The 17,464-nt window shown below is 46.5% G+C and overlaps 1 protein-coding gene across 1 annotated transcript in view; it reads left to right on the top strand.

Moving 5' to 3' along the window:
* The first annotated feature begins 8,676 nt into the window (after positions 1-8,676).
* The window catches only part of LOC140212023 (polyunsaturated fatty acid 5-lipoxygenase-like), an 88,444-nt gene continuing 79,656 nt past the window's right edge, over positions 8,677-17,464 (top strand). Inside the window, exons 1-2 of the mRNA XM_072282392.1 lie at positions 8,677-9,029; positions 15,546-15,744. Of these exons, the coding sequence (XP_072138493.1) occupies positions 8,880-9,029; positions 15,546-15,744 (349 nt within the window). The 5' untranslated portion in view covers positions 8,677-8,879. The remainder of the gene's footprint in view (positions 9,030-15,545; positions 15,745-17,464) is intronic.

The raw sequence follows: 17,464 nt of genomic DNA, 5'->3' as shown, positions 1-17,464 counted from the left end.
AGGTGCCTCACGTGAGGCAGCTTAACAAACTTCGACCACATGGTATTACAGGAAAGATTATAGCATGGATAAAGCGAGGCAGATTGGCAGGAGGCAAAAAGTGGAAATGCAGGGAGCCTTTTCTGGCTGACTGCCGATGACTAGTGTTGGATCCGATTCTTTTTACAATATATGTCAATGATTTGGATGAAGGGATTGACGGCTTTGTTGCAGTTTGCAGGCGATATGAAGATAGGTGGAGGGGTAGGGAGTTTTGAGGAAGTAGCGAAGCTACAGAAGAACTTAGACAGATTAGGAGAATGAGCTAGGAAGTAGCAGATGGAATACAGTGTCGGGATGTGTATAGTCATGCACTTCAGTAGAAGAATTGAATGGAGAGAAAATACAAAAAAACTGAGGTGCAAAGGGACTTGGGAGTCCTTGTGCAGGGTTTCCTAAAGGTTAATTTGCAGGTTAAATTTGTGGTGAGGAAGGCAAATGCAGTTAGCATTCATTTCAAGAAGACTGAAAACAAGGATGTAATGTTGAGACTTTATAAAGTGCTGATGAGGCCTCACTAAGAGTATTGTGAACAGTTTTGGGCTGCTTATCTTAGAAAGGATGTGCTAAAACTGGAGTGGGTTCAAAGGAGGATCATGAAAATGATTCCAGGATTGAATGACTTGTCATATGAAGAGCGTTTGATAGCTCTGGGCCTGTAGTCACAAGAAATCAGAAGAATGAGGGGTGACCGCATTGAAACCTATAGGATGCCAAAAAACCTTGAAAGAGTGGACACGGAGGGGATAGTTCCTGTGATGGGAGAGTCTAAGACCACAGGACACAGCCTCAGAATAGAGAGGCATCCTTTTAGAACGGAGATGAGGAGGAATTTCTTTAGCCAGAGAGTGGTGAATCTATGGAATTCTTTACTGTAGGAAGCTGTGGAGGCCAAGTCTTTATGTATATTTAAGGCAGTGATTTATAGATTCTTGATGGTTCAGGGCATGAAGAAATGCATGGAAAAGGCAGGAGATTGGGGCTGAGAGGAAAGTTGGATCAGCCATGATGAAATGGTGGGGCAGACATAACGGGACAAATTGCCTAATTCTGCTCCTATATGTTATGGTTTTACTCCAAAATCAGTGAACACCTCCATTCTCACCTTAGGATGGGAGGAATGTTATTGACAAAACCTGAATGGGACCGGGAAGCAGGTTTCAGTCTGGGTGGCTGGTGATGGCTTAGATGATTAGTGGGTGGAAACCAAACTCGTACAGGAAGAAAGAAACCTTGGGGAGGTGGAGGAGGCAACTTTCACAATAGTTAAATAAAGTTGATAGTTAATAATAAAAGTTAAATAGTTAAATAAAAAAAGGCCCTCGAATCACCAAGACACAGATCACTACAAATCACGTGATGGTAAATGAGAGTAGCATAGGAAGGTCAGCACAGGTATGGTGGGCCAAAGGGCCAGACTCTGGGATTCTATTGGTTTAGTGAGAGGTTCCTGTTGATTATGAAGGTAGACCCAGTCAGTGTCAATGCTCTGCTACAGGAGGGATGTGATGTGCTTCATCCACTGCCTCTGACTCTAGGTCTTTGTCTACTATGGGTTGTCAAGAACGAGACTGGGAACGCCTTGGGTGTGGCTTGGATTGCGGCCACAGTGGCTCTGTCTGCAAAACTGACCAACAAACACCTACCTTTCCTGACTACATATGGTGGTACAGCCATTATATCTGGTGTATCTGCTTCTGCCTTCTGGATACCATCAATATCCAGCTCTCTAATACGATCAAGGACGTGCGAAGCAGGTTGGTGACTCTCGTGCCTCAGTTGGATTTGGGGTATACATGGTTTAAAAACAACAATGGAAGGAGGAGTCAAATCTAGATCTGGGGGGATGGGTGGGGTGGTGAGGAGCAGTAAGTGAATTGGACTGATCTACCTCCTTACAATAAAGGCAAATTACAATGATCAACTAACCTAGCGACACATTGTTGGGATGTGGATGAAACTGGGGGATACCCACATGGTCACAGGGAGAACAGACAAATTCCACACACACAGGACTAGCTCCAATAGGTATCTTGTTCAGCATGGACAAGTTAGGCCAAAGGGCCTATTTCAACGGTGTATAACTGCATGACTTAACTCGATAGTGTCAAAGATTGGAATTGAACTTGGGTCTCTGAAGCTGAAGTGTCATTCTGTGCCACTCTTACTTAAGCTCTATGACATTGACCCGATCCATTCTGCTCATGGTTTTCTACACATCACCCTTCTTTCCCATATGCTCCAATGAAAACAGTCCCTACCTACTCAACTTTTCTCCATAAATCATTCCTTCCAGTATCAATAATATCCTCAAATATCCCCTCTGAACTCTCCAGCTTAATGACATCTTTCCTATAGCACAGTTCTGATGAAGGGTCTTGGCCAGAAACGTCGACAGTTTATTCATCTCCATAAATGCTGCTCAACTGGTTGAGTTGCTCCAGCATTTTCTGTGTATTACTCTGGATTTCCAGAATATGCCCAATCTCTTGTGTTTGTAATAGTCCAAATGTGGCCCCTATGCCTTGTACAAATGCAACATAACATCCCAACTTCTATACTCAGTGCCACAACTGAAGAAAGCCAGCATGTTAAAAGCCTTCTTAAAAGACCATCCTGTCTCCTCACCACACCACTTTCCAGAAACCAATGTGTTGTTCCTCCAGATCCTTCTGTTCTACAACACTCCCCAGGGTGCTATCATTCACTCAGAATATCCTACCCTAATTTATCTTCCCAATGAGTCACACCTTGCACTTAACTGGATTAAACACCCTTTATCTTTCCTTGGCCCTCTCACTGATCTGATCAAGATCCCTCTGTAAAAGTTGATAACCATATACACTGTCAAACACCTCCTACTTTAGTTGTCATCTTCAAACTTACTAATCAAGCCTTGTGAATTCTCATGCAAATAATTGATGTAGATGAGAAAGAACAACAGGCTCAGCACTGACCCGAGACAGCACTAGGCACAGCCTCCAGTCTGAGAAACGACTTCCCACCATCACCTTCTGCTTCCTAACATCAAGCCAATTGTGTACCCAATAAGATAGTTTCTTTGGATCCCTTGTTACCTAATCTTCCATTCCAGCCTACAATGTAAAACCTCATTAAGTGCCTTACTGAGGTCTACATAGATCACGTCTACAATCCTGTCCTCATAGACCTTCTCAGTTACTTTCTTAAAAAGCTCATTAAAATCATGAAACACAATCTCCCACACACAAATCTGAGCTGACCATCCCTAAGCAACTCTGTCTTTCCAAATGTTTTTATATCTTATCCCTCAGAATCCCACTAGTAACTGACCTACTATGATGTTAGACTTACTGGCCTATTGTTCCCAGGTTTTTTCTTTGCAGCCCTCTTTAAATAAAGGCCTAACATTAGTCACTGTCCAGTCTTCCAGTACTTCACCCATCGCTGACAATGATGCATACCTATATATCTCAGTCAGGACTCCCGCAATTTCATCTCTAGCTTCTCTTGGTGCTCTTGGATGTATCTGATCAGGCCTTGGAGATTTATCTGCTTTCATATGTTTTAAGACATCGAAATCCACTTCTGCTGTAATGCACACTATAGCCATAATGTTCCCATTATCTATTTCATAGTCAAAGTGTTAATGTCTTTCTCCACAGTAAAAACAGGAGGACCTTGCCCATCTCCTGCAGCTCCACATTGTCATGGTCCGGATCGGGGTCCCTTTAAATTTAGCTTGTTTATGTTACAATCCAGACCGTTGATTCCCTGTTTTCCCGCGTCCCTCGACTTTGGTGATTAGAGGCAATTAACACTCGGCTGAACCGGTAGTTTATAGTCTCAGCCGTTCGGTATGGGAGCGTCTGCAAAGTCACGGCGTGCCAATGTCATCTGACCGGAGCAAGCCTAGTCTCCGCCCGAAGTGAGTGCCAGTAATTCGCCTCTACTCACCGGAGCAACCCTGTCAAGTTACCTCGCCAAAGCGAGCCTGCAAAGTTTCCTCAACGAGGTGGGTCCGTCAGTTAACCCGCCGGAGGGAATCAAGAACCGCTGTCCATTGATCCTTGGCCGAGTCGAGAGCTCGCCACTACCTGAAGGTTCCAAGCACCAAGTCCTGGCCCTGGCGGCGTTCAAGTACCATGTCAAGTCCTGGACCTGACAGCGTTCAAGTACCATGTCAAATCCTGGCCTTGGCGGTGTTCAAGTACCACGTCAAGTCCTGGCCCTGGCGACTTCCCAGTTCTGAGTCAAGTCCTGGCCCTGGCGGTCTGTGATTCCTGTCCTACCCCCTTGTCTGAATCCCTTCTCTGCCCCTCTCACCTCTAGCCCTTGTCTGCAGCTCCACCTGCACTTCGGTCTAGTTCCATCACCGGAGCTAGATATGTACTGTCTGGTGTTCATTCATGTTGGTCTTGTCTTGTCTTGTCCTCGCCTCCGTGGGGTAAGTCAAGCTGTCTTGCCGTTGCCCCGCGGAGGGTCATGAGTCCCGGCCGTATGTCCTGTACCCAAGGAGGGGTCCCGACTCTGTGTTCTGCGTATGTGTCCATGGTTCCATGTACCTGCTCCCCTAGACCGAGGCTCTGTGTTTCCATGTTCCTCCTCTCCCTAGCCCATGTCACGTCCATGCCTGGTTTTGGGTTAAGAGCCCGAGGCAAGACCCAGGTCCTTGCCCAGTCTTGGGCTCGGAGTCCATACCCTAGCCTCTTCATGTCTCCTCTAGCTCTGGGAGCCGATTCTGAGTCCAAGCCCAAACCCTTGGTCCCAGCCTAGTCATCGTCCTGAGTCCTTATCCTGTTCGCTATTCCTGCTTCTGTCTTGCTCTCCTGGTATTGTACAATAAACTAAACCTAAGTAACCTCACAAGATGTGTCTTGCATTTGGGTCCACCCTTGCTCCCAATGTCCCGCCATTGTGACACACACACTTTGGTCTTTGAGAGGCACTCTTCTCTCTCTAGTTACTATCTTTTCCCTTAATATATTTACAAAAATCTCTTTGCATTGTCCTTAATCTTCTCTACCAGAACTGTTTTATAACTCTTTTCTCCCTCCTCCCACCCCGATTTACTTCCTGCAACCACTATACTCCTCCAAGGATTTACTTGATCTCAATTGCCTGTACTTGACCCATGCCTCATTCCCTTTACTGACCACTGCCTCAATATCCCTCATCATCCCAGGTTTCCTACTTCTGCCAGCCTTGGCCCTCATTCTAACAGGAACATGCAAATCTTGAACTCTCAATATTTCACTTGTAGAAGCCTCCCACTTGCCCAAAGTCCCTTTGTCTACAAACAACCTACTTCATCAACCTTTGCAAGTTCCTGTCTAATATCATCAAATTTGCCTCACCTCAGTTTTAAGGTGGACCAGATCAGTCCTTTTCCTTAACTATGTATTTATTTATTTAGAGATACAGCATGGTAACAGGCTCCTCTGGCCCAATCACATCCATGTGATCAATTAACCTACTAATCTGTACATCCTTGGAACATGGGAGGAAACTGGAGCAACCAGAAGAAACTGACATGGTCATGGAGAGAATGTACAAACTCCTTACAGTCAGCAGTGGGAATTGAACCCAGGCCACTGGTGCTATTGTAGCATTACACTAACCACTACACTACCATGCCTTTCCTAATTTATAACTAATGGAACTATTGGAACTATGCACACTTATCTCAAAGTGCTCCCACACTTGTGCTGCCCTATTTCCCATGAATAGATCAAGCTTTGCCCTTTCCCCAATAAGGCATTCTATACATTGCCTTCCTGAATATTACAAATTCCACCCCTTCCAAGTCCTTAGTAATGTGCTTACTGGTGGAGAGGGCTTTACCTGTGATGGAAAGTTCATCACAGGTAAAGCCCTCGCCACCATTGAGCACATCTACATGGGGCGCTGTGGCAAGAGAGCAGCATCCAATATCAGGGACACCCACCATCCAGGTCAATGTCTCTTCTTGCTGCTGCCATCAAGAAGGAGGTACAGGAGCCTTGAGTCCCATACCAACAGGTTCAGGAACAACTACCCTTCAGCCATCAGACTCCTGAGCCAGAGTGGACAACTTCCTTCACCTCAATACTGACTGATTCCACAACCTATGGACTCACTTTCAAGGAGTCTGCAACTTATATTCTCAGTATTCATTTATATATTTGTTATTCTTTTTTTTCCTTTTTTTTGCACATTAGTTGGTTGCATTTGTGTGCTGTTTTCATTGATTCTATTGTGTTTCTTTGTATTTACTGTGAATGCCCACAAGAAAATTAATCTCATGGTAATATATGATGACATATGTGTACTTTGATAATAAATTTTTTGAACATTGAATCCCGGTCTACGTTAGCAAAGTTAAAATGCTCCACTATGACAGCCCTATTATTTTTGCATCCTTCTGCATTCTCCCAGCATTTTTTTTCCTCTAATTCCCATTGATTATTTGTGGTCTATAGAACAACATCACAACAGGATCATTCCCTTCTTATTTCTCAATACCACCCATAAAACCTCACATGACAATCCCTTGGTAATTTCAACTCGGATAGCTGCCGTAACGTTCTCTTTATTCAGAATCGCATCCTCTTTCTTCTCTTTCCTCCATCTCTATCCTAGCTATATCACCTGTTCTCTGGAGCATTTAGCTGTCGGTCCTGTCCTTCCCTTAACCATGTTTCTATAATGGCTATAATATCCTAGCTCCACATAGCTTTCTACGCCCTGAGTTTATGTGCCTTACCTGTCAGACCTCTTGCCTTGCAATAAATGCAACTTAATCCCAGACTTTCCTTGCTCCAGCAGCTCTACCAGTTGTGCTGGCTGTGTAGGACTGGGAAGGACCAATGTTGGGAATGTGCTCGTGACAAAGGAGCCAAGAACGTGGGTCAGAGTCTCAAAGTAAGGGTGGGCTGGTTAGGGCAGGGACACGGAGAAATTCTGTCACCCAGAGGCTGGCGGATGTTTGAGATGGCCAGCACTGGAGGGCAGTGGATTCATCCAAACTTGGTTAATAAATTTATTATTGTCACATATACTGAGGTACAGTGAAAAATTTGGTCCATACAGATCAATTCATTACTACAGTGCACTGAGGTAGAACAAAATAAAACAATATCAATGCAGAATAAAGTACAACAGCTACAGAGAACGTGTTGTGAAGGTGGACAAAGGAAGAAAAATCTGTAGATGTTGCAAATCCAAACAACACACACAAAATGCTGAAAGAACTCATCAGGGCAGGCAGCACCTGTGGAAAAGAGTACAGTCGGCGTTTCCGGCTGAGACCCTTCAGTAGGACTGGAGAAAAAAAAGATGAAGAGTTAGAGTTAGAAGGTGGGGGAAGAGGTTGGAGAAACATAAGGTGATAAATGAAACCAGGAGCGGGGAGAGGGTTGAAGTAAAGTTGATTGATGAAAGAAATACAGGGCTGGAGAAAGGGAAATGAATAGGAGAGGGCAGAAGGCCATGAAAGAAAGAAAAGGGAGAAGAACATCGGCAGGAGGAGATGGGCAGGCAAGGAGATAAGTTGAGAAAGGGAAAGGGGGAATGGGAATGGGGAAGGGGGAGGGGGATTACCGGAAGTTCGAGAAATCGAAGTTCATAGGTGTTCATCCAACCTGAGTGTGGCCTCAACACAACAGTAGAGGAGGCCATGGATTGACATGTCGGAGTAGGAGTGGGAAGTAGAATTAAAATGGGTGGCCACTGGGAGGTCCAGCTTTTACTGACGGACGGAGCGTAGGTGCTCGGCGAAGCGGTCTCTCAATCTACACCGGGAGCACCTTACACACTAGATGGACCCAATAGCGGCTCATGGGTGAAGTGTCGCCTCACCTGGAAGGACTGTTTGGGACCCTAGATGGTGGTGAGGGAGGAGGTGTGGGGACAGGTGTAGCACTTGTTCAGCCTGTCAGGATAAGTTCCAGGAGGGAGATCGATGCGGAGGGACGAATGGACAAGGAAGTCACGCAGGGACCGATCCCTACCGAAAGCAGATCGTGGGGGCGGGATGTGTTTGGTGGTGGGATATCGTTGGAGATGGCGGAAGTTATGGAGAATTAAGCGCTGGATGCGGAAGCTGGTGGGGTGATAAGTGAGGACAAGAGGAACCCTATCCCTGGTGAGGTGGTGGGACGATGGAGTGAGGCAGGCATGTGCGAAACGGAAGAAATGGAGGTGAGGACTGCGTTGATGGTGGAGGAAGAGAAGCCCCTTTCTTTGAAGAAGGAGGACATCTCCCCCGTTCTGGAATGAAAAGCCTCAACCTGAGAGCAGATACGACGGAGACGGAGGAATTGTGTGAAGCGGGTGGCATTTTTACAAGTAACAGGGTGGGAAGAAGGATAATCCAGGTAGTTGTGAGAGTCTGTGGGTTTATAATAGACATCAGTGGACAATAAGGTGTAAGGTCAAAAATCTATCTTACCGTACTAGGGGACCGTTCAATGATTTTATTGGAGGTCTAAACCTTAGGAGAGACGGGGACTGAGTGGAGAAATATATTGCTGTGGTAGAACGGGGAGGGCGACGGCTCCAGCGCTGCCTTACCTTTACCTCATGATCCCGCCAGCGCCGAGCCGCAGGTGGTGCTACAGTCCCGCGCCGGTGAGGAAACCCAGCCGCCGGGCGCCTCCCCCAGTTCCGCTGACCTCTTGCTTCACTCTGGGGAGGGTGGAGGGGATCCGCCCCACATGCGCCGAATAGCTACTGGGGCAGTGGAGCTCCCGCACCACAACAAACGCCGAACTCGGCAGTGACCCGGGGCAGGACCAGATCTATTCCAGGACGCAGCACCCACCGGGAGCAGACCCGAACATCACCCACCCAGATCCGATCTTGATCCCGTAGCGCGAAGAATGTTTTCTTACACGGTGACGGTGGCGACTGGACAGCAGTGGTTTGCGGGCACCGATGACTACATCTACCTGACGCTGGTGGGCAGCGAGGGCTGCAGCGAGAAGACCCTGCTGGACAAACCGCTCTATAATGACTTCGAGCGGGGAGCGGTAAGACCTCTCATCCAGATAGACCGCGCTGTTCAGTTGCAAGAGGCTGCACCGCCGCAAATCCTTCTTTTCCTCCTCCGCGTCCCTCTTTCTACTCCCTCCACTCCGGATCCCTCTTTTCCTCAGCCCCACCTCCACATACTCAGTCCTCCGTGGCCCCCCTCCGTCCACCTCCTCCGAAGCCCCAAACCCCAATCCCCCACCTTCTCCGCAGCCCCTCTGCCCCCAACTCCTCCGCACCCACTCTCTCCTCTTCCTCCATTCTTCAGCCCCTCTCTCTCCCCATCCTCCGCAACTCCCCCATCCTCCACAACCCTCTCCACACTCCACCTTATCTTCACCCCTTTCTCTCCACAACAACCCCTAGTCTCTCTGTCCCCATTCTCCCCGCTTCTACCACTGTCAACCCACTATACCTCCCCTGCTCCTTCACCTCACCCCATCCCCAGACTCAACTCACACCTTCATCCTCACTCCCTCTCGCACCTTCCACCATGCCTCATCTTCCCCCATCCACTGCTCCAGGTAACATTCAAATGAGACCATGTTCCTGATCTCCTGCCCTTTCAGTCAGTGCATCCACACCCCACTACTTCAAAAGAGATGTGCCCCCATATCCCCTCTCTCTCCCCATCTCCCTCTAATCCCTCAGTTTCTTTAACTTTCTGGTCATGGTTTCTGAATCCTGACCCTCTGCCTCCTTTTTATCAACCCTATATTATTTCAAACACCTCATTAAATCACTCTTTAAGTGATCATCCAGTCTTTCTCCACAGTAGTTTTCCCGTCACGGCAACATCCTTGTAAATCTCCTCCGCATCACTCTCATAATGTGATTTGTTGCAAAATCTTTATCTTTTTCAGCCAGGATTACTTGCGTCTACTGTGATTCCATATCTGAACTATCTGTTGAGACCAATAAGTGATACTTCTTCTCAGTAAATCTATACTAAGAGTGATCCTCAGTAGCTAATTAACCTACCAGCAAAGATTTGGGATGTAGAAGGAAGCCCAAGTAGTTACAGAGGAAACATCAAACTCCACGCACAAATGCTTCCCTGAGGCTGTGAGGCAGCAGACAGAGGGTAACTTTTTTTTACCAGGGTAGGAGAATCTGATTAGAGGACGTAGGTTTAAGGTGAGAAAGGAAAGATCTAAAGGGGACGTGAGGAGCATTCTTTTTCACACAGAGGCTGGTGGATATGTAGAAGGAGCTGTCAGAAGAAGCTGTAGTGGTGGATACTGAACATAGAACATAGAATAGTACAGCACAGTACAGGCCCTTCGGCCTGCAATGTTGTGCGGACCCTTAAACCTCCCATATAACCCCCCATCTTAAATTCCTCCATATACCTGTCTAGTAGTCTCTTAAATTTCACTAGTGTATCTGCCTCCACCACTGACCCAGGCAGTGCATTCCATGCACAACCACTCTCTGAGTAAAAAACCTTCCTCTAATATCCCTCATGAGTTTCCCACCCCTTACCTTAAAGCCATGTCCTCTTGTATTGAGCAGTGGTGCCCTGGGGAAGAGGCACTGGCTGTCCACTCTATCTATTCCTCTCAATATCTTGTATACCTCTATCATGCCTCCTCTCATCCTCCTTCTCTCCAGAGAGTAAAGCCCTAGCTCCCTTAATCTCTGATCATAATGCATACTCTCTAAACCAGGCAGCATCCTGGTAAATCTCCTCTGTACCCTAATACTTCCACATCCTTCCTACAGTGAGGTGACCAGAACTGGACACAGTACTCCAAGTGTGGCCTAACCAGAGTTTTTATAGAGCTGCATCATTACCTCGCGACTCTTAAACTCTATCCCTCGACTTATCCCTCGACTTTCTTAACTACCCTATCTACCTGTGAGGCAACTTTCAGGGATCTGTGGACATGTACCCCCAGATCCCTCTGCTCCTCCACTCTATCAAGTATCCTGCCATTTACTTTGTACTCTGCCTTGGAGTTTGTCCTTCCAAAGTGTACCACCTCACACTTCCCCAGGTTGAACTCCATCTGCCACTTCTCAGCCCACTTCTGTATCCTATCAGTGTCTCTCTGCGATCTTCGACAATCCTCTACACTATCCACAACACCACCAACCATTGTGTCATCTGCAAACTTGCCAATCCACCCTTCTACCCCAACATCCAGGTTGTTAATAAAAATCACGAAAAGTAGAGGTCCCAGAACTGATCCTTGTGGGACACTATGAGTCACAAGCCTCCAATCTGAATGTACTCTCTCCACCATGACCCTCTGCTTTCTGCAGGCAAGCCAATTCTGAATCCACCTGGCCAAACTTCCCTAGATCCCATGCCTTCTGACTTTCTGAATAAGCCTACCATGTGGAACCTTGTCAAATGCCTTACTAAAATCCATGTAGATCACATCCACTGCACTACCCTCATCTATATGCCTAGTCACCTCCTCAAAGAACTCTATCAGACTTGTTAGACACAATCTGCCCTTCACAAAGCCATGCTGACTGTCCCTGATCAGACCATGATTCTCTAAATGCCCATAGATCCTATCTCTAACAATCTTTTCCAACAGCTTTCTCACCACAGACGTAAGGTTCACTGGTCTATAATTACCCTGACTATCCCTACTACCTTTTTTGAACAAGGGGACAACATTCACCTCCCTCCAATCCTCCAGTACCATTCCTGTGGACAATGAGGACACAAAGATCCTAGCCAGAGGCTCAGCAATCTCTTCCTTCACCTTGTGGAGCAGCCTGGGGAATATTCCATTAGGCCCCGGGGACTTATCCGTCCTAATGTATTTTAACAACTCCAACACCTCCTCTCCCTTAATATCAACATGCTCCAGAACATCAACCTCACTCATATTGTCCTCACCGTCATCAAGTTCCCTCTCATTGGTGAATACCGAAGAGAAGTATTCATTGAGGACCTCGCTCACTTCCACAGCCTCCAGGCACATCTTCCCACCTTTATACTGTTGCAGCCTTTACATGACAGATGGGTACATAGACAGGAAGATTTAGAGGTATCTAGACCAAGCACAGACAAATGCTTAGATAGACATCTCTTGGTTGCCATAGACACTGTGCTCCTAGTCTTTACTTATCTGTTGATCTCTTCCGGAGGTGTCATTTGGAGTAGAGTGTTTTGGGATCTGCTGTAGGATGGGCTTATAATGTGATGGGTCTACTAGCACCAAGACAATGGAATTAGGGCCTCGGCTGGGAGAGCATGCCAACTTGTTTCAGTTTTCCTTCCATTGCATCCAGAGAACTTAGGAAAACTGTGTTGATGATTTTTCTTGTAGTAGATTTGCAGATGGCCTATATCTATGAGAGTAGGGCAATGCAAGAATTCTGCCCAATAAAACAATAAGATCAAACAGTGTTAAAGATCTTTATCTTTAGACGTTATTTTTCTGAGCTAACCAAGACCATATTTGCAAACACAAGTTATTAGTGAATTTTCTTACTAATGCCTGCCTTCGTTGTGAGGTTTATAGGAGGTGGCCCATATTTTCCAGCATCCTAGTATGGTCTTTACTTGCTGAACAGTATGTTGAATAGCAGAGGCAAACTGGAAGAAGAGCTTTGTTTTATGCCAATTGATATCTGTGCTCCTGCGTGCTTTGGTGAATGAGTCAATACTGGCTTGGGCCACAGCTTCTGAATTTGCACAATGACAAACATCGTCTGCGTGCTGCAGCCCAGTTGCTGAGGTTGGCTGAGCTTGGTTCTGTTGCCTTTGCTTGCGCTGTTTTCCATTAATGCTGGAGAATAACTGCATTCCTGCAGGGAGCCTGTTGGAGGTGAGCTGCAGCAATGCAGGGAGGAAGACAAGTAGAGTATTGAGCAATTGCTTGACACCAGTCTTCATCAACATTAGTTAATTTACTGTTTGCATGTTGTTGTGGAACAATTGTAAGATTGAGGTAACGTTCTTAGTGCAGCCAGATAAGACGAGAGCATTCTGAGGCTGCTCCTAACTGATGGAGCCAAAAGCATTGGTGAGATTGTTATAGACCAGCAACTGGTGAATAGGGACTGATGCTCCTGGGGTAATCGCATTCCACTGTTTCCCTACATGGATGGATTATACACCATGACTGGAAGAAGTGTATGAGGTGGATCCCAGCAATGTGCCAGGCAGCAGCAAGACCCCTCTGTGGTGATGACTGACAGACTCAACTTTATTAAAGGTGGTCACAACTACAATGACCACAAGGTTCGCTGGATTATCCTACCTTTCAGGCGTAGGAGATGAGGCTGTAGATTCACGACAGTGCTCTTCACTGCGGAGATTTAGTTCTCATTCGGGATGCCATCTGCTCCCAAGGGTTTACTTTTCACTTCCTTCCTGACTTCTCATCAGTGAGACAATGTGAGGTGGAGCCGAGGATGCTCCAAGCCACAGATGAGGAGGTCTGCAGAGTGTCCCTTCCTGTGAGCTCCAATTGCCTCACTGATTATGGTATAGTCATATCCATTCCTGACCCTCAGTGTAGTGGGGCTGGAGATGGCATTGACAGCACTGAAGAACCTGTGCATGTCATTGCTGTCAGTGAGCTACTGGGCTCCTGGGCTCTCTCTGCCCCCATCTATTCCGTAGTGTACAGGCTTTCTGACTTCATGTGTTCTCAGCTGTTTCATTTGGATCTATGTTACTGGGTAACTGGGATGCTGCTCTCTAGCCATGCTGGCTTGCTCAACCAGCTATCCTGTAATGTGGAAGGACATGGAAGAGTACTGCATCAGACAGGCCATTTGCTCCTCAATGTTATCCCGATTTATACTAAATGTCCTCCTCCGTGTATTATCCACATCCCTCCATTCCCGTTCATAAACTCCACCGAACTCCCAGTTTAAATTAGTACCAAAGTCAGGGGGGATCGAGTTATAAGGTAATGTTGCAACTCTGTAAAACCCTGGTTAGACCACACTTGGATATTGTGTTCATTTTTGGTCCTCTCACTATAGGAAGGATGTGGAAGCTTTAGAAAGGGTGCAGAGGAGATTTACCAGGATGCTGCCTGGATTGGAGGGCATGTCTTATGAGGGGGATTTTCTCTTTGGAATGAAGGAGGATGAGAGTTGGCTTGATAGCGATGTACAGGATGATAAAAACCATAGAGTAAATAGCCGAAGGCTTTTTCGCGGGGTGGAATTGGCTAATACGACGGGGCATAATTTTAAGGTGATTGGAGCTAAATCTAGAGGATGGTTGATAGGGGGTACGTTTTATTACACAGAGAGTGGTAGGCGTGTGGCGGCAGTGGTCAATATCAGAGGACGCCCTTTTTCAGGTGAGTGGAGAAAAGTTTAGGGGAGATATCAGAGGAAGCTTTTTTACACAGAGAGTGGTGGTTGCCTGGAACACGTGCTCGAGGCAGATATATCAGGGACATTGAAGAGATTCTTATATAGGCACATAATGATCGTAAACGGAGGACTATTGAGTAGGAAGAGTTAGACTGATCTTAGAGCAGGTTAAAAGATTGTGCCACTGACTGCTTGCACGATGTTTCATAAGCAACTAAAGGCACGGGATGGAAGTGAGATTACAGATTGGTGTCACTGCTGTGACCATATGCTAGGCTGAAGTGACTCGCAGTGTAGTTGCAACACCAGCTATTGGGCTGCACGTCCTAAAATAGCTGGCTGTCCAGCCAACTGGTTCACGCTGGTCTTTTCCAGCTATTTCTGCTTTTGGGTATCAATAATCAATAAGATTCCCAGAAACTCCCTAAAATAAAAGTTTTAATACCATCCCAGAAAATGTAATTAGTTTATAGGCATGACCTATAAACTTTCCTTTCAAAAGAAGTGTTGACTCTTCTTGATCAGATCGTATATCTGTAAATACAGTTACTCTCTTGTTAATAATGTAGCATGGTAACTCACTACAATATTGCATTAAGTACAGCAGCATCTCAGGGGATCTATCCTGGGTCCAAAACATTGAAGGATCATGAAGAAGGCAAGCCAGTAACTGGGAAGCTACTTTATTAGGAGTATGAGGATATTTGGTATGTCACCAAAGGATCTTGCTAATTTCCATAAATGGAGAACATTCTGGCTGGTGGCATCACTCTCTGCTTCGGAGTTTCCGATGCACAGAATCGGGGTAGACTCAACCATTCCCATTTTCTGGACCAGTCCGAGAGGAGATGCAGGACCCTGAAGATCCACAACTTGCTATGAAAAGAATTGTGAGGATCAATTGCTGTGCATGTTCAAAATAAAGAGCTGCGTGTAAGGGAAGTGGATCTCTCCACTTTCACCACAGCAATAATTGACTTGAAATGTGAACAGGAACATTTAATGAATAATTCTTGTGGTTCTACATTTCGTTCTCTACATGTGCTAAACCCTAATTTGGTATAAGAACAGGGAAACTGAGACTTTATTTGTTGTAGGAAAATATGGAAATTTGTAAATTTCCCTTCACAAATGCTGGCCCAGTGTCATCTGCCTGCTACCTAATGTTTTTCCTGTTTGCATACCACTAACTCTCCTCTCTGCCCCTGCAGGTGGATTCATATGAAATGACTGTGTCGAGCGACATAGGAGAGATCCTGCTGGTGAAGATTGAGAAACGCAAGTACTGGATACAAGATGATTGGTACTGTAAATATATTACCATAAAAACCCCCAGCGGCGAGTACATGGAGTTTCCCTGTTATCGTTGGATTACTGATGACAAGGAAATCGAATTGCGGGATGGGAAAGGTTAGCACCAAACTTTCTTACTGAGAATGTTAAGAAATAAAAAGGAGAGTGGGCTACTCGGCCTGTCGAGCGTACTCTGCTGTTTAGTAACATGGCTGATCCGATCTTGGCTTCAACTTCTTTTCCTGTCTGTTTCCCAAACCCTTGACCCACCTTTAGATCAAAACCCGTGTCTCACAACTTTAAGTAAAGATTACAACTCAACTGGACAGAGAATTTCAAAGCTTCAAAATGAGTTGTCTTAAATGAGCAACTACTTATTCTGAAACTATGTTTTCAATACCTACATCTCCCCTCCACCCTTGGGGGAAGCATCAGCTTTGTGTGACCTTTTCTATCCTCCTCAGAGTCACGGAATCATTATGTCTTAATAAGGTCACCTCTCATTCTTCCAAACTCAGTAAGCATAGACCTAACCTGCTCAATCTCTCCACATACTTCATCCTTTCCATCACGGAATCTACCCAGTGTGTTTCCTCTGCGCTGCCTTTGAGGCAAGTATACCCTTCCCCAAATAAAGATATCAAAATTACGTGAGTTATTTTCTGAACCTAGTACTGATGTGTCCTCCTGACCTGACACACAACCAATGACCCCTGATCCTGGACAGCGCCAGCCTGTGACACCCTGGACCTGCAGCACTGACTATACGTTGTGGAAGTGCACATCAGACAGACTGGAAGCCAGTTTCTCGCAGGGCAATTTTTCTGGGGCTGTTGTGGTGGTTTGGAGTTTCTTGGTAGGGTGGAAAACTTAGAATTCAATTAGAGAGGAGGTGCAGGAGCCTGAAGACCCACAACTTCATCCCCCTGTTATCGTGTTTCTGAACTGTCCATGGACCCATGGCTCTTACCTCATTAATCCTTACTTTTGCATTATTTATTTACTCTGTAACATTTAGTAGTTTTATGTCTTTGCATCATCTTGCTGCCACAAAACAACAGATTTTACATCCTGTGAGACACTGATAATAAACATGATTCTGAAGTGAAATGGATAGCGGAATCTAAAGACAAGTGGCAAATGGTGTCACTAGAAAAAGAAATTAAATAGGCAAAATTAAATTTGCTATGTATAACAGCTTGCAGTGTCACAACAAGGTAGGGTAATTACTGGGACAAATAGAAATATAGGAAACAGAGGCACCAAGAGGCCATTCAGCCTTTTGAGTCTGTCCCACCATTCAACATGATGATAAAGCTGGTCATCTGAATTCTGCCTTCTGTTCCAGCTCGCTCACACTCTCCTTCTCTCCCCCTCTCCCCCTCTCCCCCTCTCCCCATCTCCCCTCTCCCCCTCTCCCCCTCTCCCCCTCTCCTCTCTCCCCTTCTCTCCCCCTCTCTCCCCCTCTCTCCCCCTCTCTCCCTCTCTCCCTCTCTCCCCCTCTCCCCCGCTCCCCCTCTCCCCTCTCCTCTCTCCGCTCTCCCCGCTCCCCCTCTCCCCCTCCCCTCTCCCCTCCCTCTCTCTCCCCCTCTCTCCTTCTCTCCCCCTCTCCCCTCTCCCCTCTCCCCCTCTCCCCCTCTCTCCCTCTCTCTCCCCCTCCCCTCTCCCCTCTCCCCCTCTCCTCTCCCCCTCCCCTCTTCCCCTCTCCCCCATTCCCCCTCTCCTCCTCTCTCTCCCTCTCTCCCCCTCACCCCCTCTCCTCTCTCCCCTCTCCCTCCCTCTCCCCCTCTCCCCCTCTCCCCATTCCCCCTCTCCTCCTCTCTCTCCCTCTCTCCCC

This window comes from Mobula birostris, chromosome 18, assembly GCF_030028105.1.
Source record: "Mobula birostris isolate sMobBir1 chromosome 18, sMobBir1.hap1, whole genome shotgun sequence".
NCBI classification, from domain to species: Eukaryota; Metazoa; Chordata; class Chondrichthyes; order Myliobatiformes; family Myliobatidae; genus Mobula; species Mobula birostris.
Note: the sequence above shows the minus strand (reverse complement) of the source record. Positions and strands in the feature narration are given on the sequence as shown.